At 46.7% G+C, this 6,382-nt stretch overlaps 1 protein-coding gene across 1 annotated transcript; it reads right to left on the bottom strand.

The window, feature by feature from the left end:
- Positions 1 to 687: 687 nt before the first annotated feature.
- On the bottom strand, positions 688 to 3,553 carry SLC25A4 (solute carrier family 25 member 4). The gene is made up of 4 exons (XM_082052057.1): positions 3,336 to 3,553; positions 2,534 to 3,020; positions 1,879 to 2,019; positions 688 to 1,523 (listed from the first exon to the last, which is right to left on the bottom strand). The coding sequence occupies exons 1-4, from the start codon at positions 3,444 to 3,446 to the stop codon at positions 1,366 to 1,368; spliced, it is 897 nt and encodes a 298-aa protein (XP_081908183.1). The 5' UTR covers positions 3,447 to 3,553; the 3' UTR covers positions 688 to 1,365.
- Between the last annotated feature and the right edge of the window lie 2,829 nt (positions 3,554 to 6,382).

Below are 6,382 nucleotides of genomic sequence, written 5' to 3'. Positions count from 1 at the left end.
AGGGTGCTAGAAATAACAGACAGTCCAGAGTTTTTATCAAAAAAATCCATGGAGGCACCTTACTTCCACCTATAAAGATAGAAAAGGTGCAGCTGAAATAAAAGCTTACATGAGTATTACTTGGTCTTATCCCTTTTCCTAGGTGGATACATAAAACACCTGTTCATATGTAGCCTAATGGAACCACTGAAATGGATGCAACTCACTCTCCCTCCTTTGTCTAATTACAGAGCCTATTCTTCACTGAGTTCACAACCATGCAGTATCTGATCTCCATGGTAATTAACAATACTTCAGACTACACCATTATTAACAACTTGAACTGTTATTTTAATAACTCAGAAGTATTCCATTCTAGAACACCTTTTCAAGTAAAATAAGCAGTAATGATTTCACTGTCAACTGAAGACAAACTTCAAAATGTAATACAAATAAATTATCAAAGCAGCTAAGACTATATGGTAGTTTATCAGTAAGACAATTGGCTGCAGTATCCTCAAGCTAAATACCCTTGGTTTTGCTACTGTAGCATTATCAATAACCATTCCACCCACCTAAAGCTCTGTTGAAAAACTTCTAAGAGGCTTAGGCAGTACCAGCCAGTCACTAACAGTGTGCTGATTAGCACATCACCTTAAAGGACATGTACTTGTAATGTGTTCAGTGTACTGAAAACAAGGAAAAAAGTTCATTAATATATTAATTTATTTCATTATTTCAGTTTTAGTTCAATTGCACATCAGAGCAGCCAACTTTTTGTGTTCTGAAGATACAGGGCATTTTTGAAACACTGTATTTTTCTACAAAGAATGTTTGAAAAAACAGATTATGGTTTCAACCATATGATGGTATAATTCATCAGTTAAAAACTCAGCCTGGTGCTTTAGTATAGTTTATATTTCCAGACATGGTTTTAACTTAATATCATATTAAAAAAATACAGCCTTAGAAGAAAACATGATTTAGATTCATGCTATAAATGTCATCATGCTGTTGGGTAGCTAGAGACATCACTTAGTATAACACATTTCTGAAGATCTCATTCTGTCAGTTCACAACATTAGATTTTAAGCTAGAGATAAACCACCCAAGTCTTGTCTCTAGACAAATGTTTTACCTGAAATTTGAAGTATAATATATACACAGGTTCCAATACAAAATGTTGGAGGAATTTTCATACAAAATGAAACTGTGATGTAGTGGACAATTTTAAAATTAATGCATCCTCATCTCAACCAGATATGTTACTCAAAATTCATTCTGTTTCCCTAGGAAATATTTCGTTGTCCATTACATCACAATAGCATATTTTTTAAAAAAAAAAAGTTGATTGAGAACAATTGAACTACATTATGATGTTAAGTTTTAGACGTATTTCTTGATTTCATCATAAAGGACTAGTACAAAAGCTCCGCCCATGCCTCTCAACACATTCGACCAGGCACCTTTGAAGAACGCTTTGGATCCTTCATCTTTAGCTATCTTCTTCCAGCAATCAATTGTGCCCTTGTACATAATATCAGCTGTGGAGACAAGACATAAAAGGTCAGAATACTTAAGTTGCACAGCAAGTCTGTTTCAACTTTCATATATTTAAAACAATGAATAAGCAAACTACTTAATTTAAAATTCGCTATAATCAATTAATGGAAAACAGCTTTAATCTCCATATGGAAATCAAACCAAATCAGCTCTCAGCCTCTTAAGTGAACATGACAGAAATAACCAGCAATGAGTTTCCCAGTTTTTTTGTATGGGTTCCAATAAGGTCAGTAGTTTTTTATAAGACAAAAAAAAAAAAAAATACCCAGCATCTCCCACCAATCTCAATCAAGAGATGCTCTGTTGCCAGAACACCACAGGAGCACTTATTCTCACCTCCCTTTCGGCCAGACTGCATCATCATCCTACGTCGCACAGTATCAAAAGGATAAGAAACCAGCCCTGCTACTGCCGTGACAGTCTGGGCAATCATCCAGCTCACTACGATATGCACATTCTTTGGATCAGGCAACATACCTGCCATCAAGAACAAAGGAGCAGAGTCAGTACAGGGGGAAAAGGGTTGTGGGACAGACAGCTGTGGAAGAAACAATAACCCACGAACACCAGGAGTCAGTCTAGCCAGGCTGTTAACAGGTACTATGATGAAACAAGTTTACAGGGCTGCTGGATTTTGGGACCTAAGCCCTCCTCAAGCTCTCTGACCAAAAGGTATCTCCCGCAGAACCCTCCCAGGCGTGTGTCATGAGCTGCAATGAGTAACCTACCATACAAGCCCATCTGCAAGCTTTCAGACAAAGAACTCAGAAAGTGTCTGAAAACACACTGGAAACCCAAGGCTTCTGCTGAGAGCAGCAAGCGGAGGGAGGCAGGAATGCATTTCAGAAACACTTGTGCATATTCTAGTCTAGCATTAGCACCCTGAGCTGGTGCTAAGCCGAGCCCTGCTTGTCCTTGTACTGCTAAATGCCCTGCAGTGCCTTTACTGGATGGATCTTCCCTCGCAGACACTTCTCCATGCACTTCTTACCCTTGGCCGTGTCATAAACCCCAAAATAGGCTGCTCTGTAGATGATGATGCCCTGGACAGACACACTGAATCCTTGGTACAGGCCCTTCAGGCCATCAGACTTGAAGATCTTGACAATGCAGTCGCCCAGCCCAGTGAACTCCCTCTCACTGGCTCCTTTGCCCACATCAGCCGCCAGCCGGGTCCTGGCAAAATCCAGCGGGTAGACGAAGCAGAGGGAGGTGGCTCCTGCGGCACCCCCAGATGCCAGGTTCCCCGCGAAGTAGCGCCAGAACTGCTTGTGCCTGTCCACTCCTCCCAGGAAGATCTGCTTGTACTTGTCCTTGAAGGCGAAGTTGAGGGCCTGGGTGGGGAAGTACCGGATGACATTGGCCAAGTTGCCTCTCCAGAAGGAGATGATGCCTTGCTCCTTGGGGATGCGGACTATGCAGTCAATGATGCCCTTGTACTGCTTCTCGGCCGTGATCTGTTTGCTGGCATGCTGGACCTGTACGGGGGAGAAGGAGGAGGGGTGGGAGGGTAGAGAGAGGACACTGCAGGGGTGACCCCGCACGGCCGCCCGCTGAAGGGCACGGACGGGACAAGTCCGCCCCGCCGCCTGGCCCGGCTCCCGTTCCCGCTCCCCCGAGGGACCCGGGCAGCTCCCGCGTAACCAGAGCCGGCCGAGCTCCTTCCCATATTTAGTCACGCTGGCCGGCGCCCGCAGCGCCCGCACCCACCTGTGGCGCAGCCCCGCCGGGGTCCCGCCGCCGCCAGCGGGGCCGGGGCCGCCGCCGCCCCCCGACCCCCTCCGCCTCCTCACCTGCAGCAGCAACTTCACTCTCTCGATGGGGGCGACAGCCGTCTTGGAGATGGCGGCAGCGATCCCACCGGCCAAAAAGTCCTTGAGGAAGCTGAGCGCTTGGTCACCCATGCTGGGAGCCGGTCCGACACCCCCTGCCCGGAGAGAGCCAACGAGCCGCACACCACCCCACCCGGCCGCCCCCGCGCACCACTGGCCAAATGGCCCACGGCCCCCCGCCGCCGCCCTTATATCCCGCGGCTTCTCGCGATAGGCAGAGGTGTCCCCTCGGAGCACGGACATTGGCTGGGACCCCCCTGAGCCCGCCCCCGCCAGGGGGCGCGGGGCAGCGGCGCCATGTTCTCCTGGAGGGAGCGCGAGGGCCACTGGGCTCGGGACGTTTAAAGGGCAAATTAAAGTTATCTGGTCGCTGCCGGGGAACGCTATGTCAGAGCATGTGCCTGCGGTATTAATAGCTCCCGGGAGGCACAGGAGGGGACTGAGGAAGCTGGCAGGAGTACCTCAGGCAACATTAACTGTTTCGTGCAGGCCAGAGGCCGGCACCAGGTGCTGAAAGCTCACCCAGAGAGACCGGGATGTGGCAGCCAGTCAGCTTGTTGACTGAAGCCAACCTGAAGAAACAAGACTTTAAGTCGTTTAAGCAAGACTTTAAGACTTTTAAGTCTTGACTTTGTGTGCATGGATTGGCACCAGGAATGGTGAGGCAGATACAGATCCTGGGCAGGCACCCTGGTGTGGATGTTGTGCCCTCCAGCAAAGGTCACAGGGGGTCTATGGTCAGCCTGGGAGGTGGCCCAGTGGGGCCATGTCATGAGCACTGGTAACCAGTGATGGGCGAGACCTCTCTGAGTCAAGGACGAAGAGAGCTGCTTCATGTTGGATGTGCTGTGTGAACTTGCAGGCGTTGAGCTCTTTAAATACCCTGGCAAGCTCCAGGACCTGGCTTTCCTGAAGAGGAGACAACAATGTGCCTTCCTGCATTGTACCCGCATTTCAACGCTGCAAGGTCAGACCCTCGCAGGGGCTGCAGTCAGTCCCCTCTGGAGAAGGGAGGAGAAGGGACTCCAGGAAGCACATGCCACGGCAGCCTTGTTGCTTGACTCACACCAGATTTGAAGGAAGAGTCAAGGCTGCAGCGAAGCTCTGCCTTCATTCACTGTCTGGTTCTCAGGGAAATGTTTGAGTCTCAAATGAAGATTACATGACTCCCTCACTAGTTTCCCTGTTTTTCATCTGTTCTTTCTGGCTGACTTCCCTAAGAAGGCAAGAGCTTATGATTTCACTGTTGGGTGTCTTTGTTGTGTGGAATAGTTATGTGAAAGCTAATGCAGCAAGTTGTAGATGCATAACTAAGAGTTTGCTTTAAAAAGGCATTGAGATGTGCCCCTAGGACAGTGTTATACTGAGGAATGAACAGGGTAATGGGGGCTGCTTTGATTTGGTAATAAGGTATCAATAATGGAAATAGGATTCATCTTAATGTAGGTGATAAAAGGCTGGCTGTTCCATGAAGAGACATTCTCTTCAGGACAGCAAATCTCACTGACGTGTTTGTTAGCACAAGTCAATGAGACTGTAAATTTGATCCCCCATCTCTCTTGCCCTTTGCTGTACATATGTCTGTTGGGGTAGAGGTCTTCTCTCATTAATCTCAGTTCTGGGAAGCAGACAACAGCTTTAACTTCTAGGAGCAGCCTTTGCACCCTGAGCATCCTGAACAGATGAAGCTTTTCCCCAGCTTCCAAGAAAGGGGAAGAGCATCCTCCTGAAAGAGACCTTTTCCCTCAGCAAGAACTGAAAGCAGGTCCAAGCAGGAAGCATAGGGAATCCCTAGAATTATGCTGTGAGTTGAGAGGAGTATTGTTTAACATATGTACCCTTGACCTTTCCTTTTTCTTTCTCATGCTTTACTCACTACGTCTGGTGTCTCTTCACAGGAAAGAAAATATCCCTTTAACATCTCAGGGCTTCCACTGCTGATTGTGTACAGACCCGCAGGATGCTGGTTCTCGCAGTTGCTGCCCCGCTGCCCAGACTGATAGGGTCTTGTCAGTGTGTGCACTCTCATGTCACCTGGTGCCCTGCTGACTGGTGTGTAGTGAGTGAGAGGCAGGAGAGTGGCAGTGGGATGCTACCGGGGAGGGAGTGAAGTCTTTATCATAAGAATTACAGTTAGTTTTTGAAGGTATTGTTGTGCATCATCATCCCACTCCACACAGGCTCTTTGATTTGATAGGTACTTCTGTAGCAGTGATACTGTTTACCCAAGATTGCCAGTATTTAAAAAAAGCAGCACCTAGAAAGTGAACAGCCACTTTTTCTGCCTCTGCCCTCCCTTCCCTGAGCCCAGATGTCTCTTTCTGGGAGATGCTCAGCTTCCAAGCAGTTTTAACAAAACGAGGGCTGGACCAGAACATGCATCTGCTACGCTGAGGGTTATTCTTCATTTGCTCAATTTTTGCTTCAAATGCCTGCTTTGCATCTTTCCTTTGTATGACAGTGAGGCTTTTAATGCTACTTACTGTAGGAATTCAAATGTATCCAGTAAGGAACTTAACTGCTGACTCCACCAGTACCACCAGACTTGAGGATGAGCATTTCCACTAGCTGGAAATGCCATTTAAACAAAAGTTAAAGGAACTTTGGCTTTTCATACAGTTATCTGGTGTTTGGTGTTCTATACTCAGAATAGTTACTGATACTCTCACAGATAAATGGTTAAAACAGTTCTGAAAATGCACACTTTCTGAATTATTGAAAGTCAGCTTTTAAGCCTTATCTTGCTTAGATCTTTGCAGCTTGGAAAGGATTAGCTGGCTTTCTAGACTGAGTTTGTGGATGCTCTCCACTGCTGACACAGCATAAAGACACTGGAATTTGTTCCTAAAAATTCTGAGCTAAAAATTATAACCTAGATCTACATTTCTAAAGAGATTAATGACTGACTGCATTGTTCTTTGATGTGTGAATAGCCAGCTTGAAACACTACAGGAGATCGACTTATACAAAGTAGTGTGTGCCCTTGTTTATTTGCATTTCCAAGGCAC

The sequence above is a fragment of the Streptopelia decaocto genome (assembly GCF_964273445.1).
Source record: "Streptopelia decaocto genome assembly, chromosome: 4".
In the NCBI taxonomy this organism is placed as follows: Eukaryota; Metazoa; Chordata; class Aves; order Columbiformes; family Columbidae; genus Streptopelia; species Streptopelia decaocto.
The sequence above is the reverse complement of the archived record's forward strand: the minus strand, read 5'-3'. Positions and strand labels throughout refer to the sequence as shown.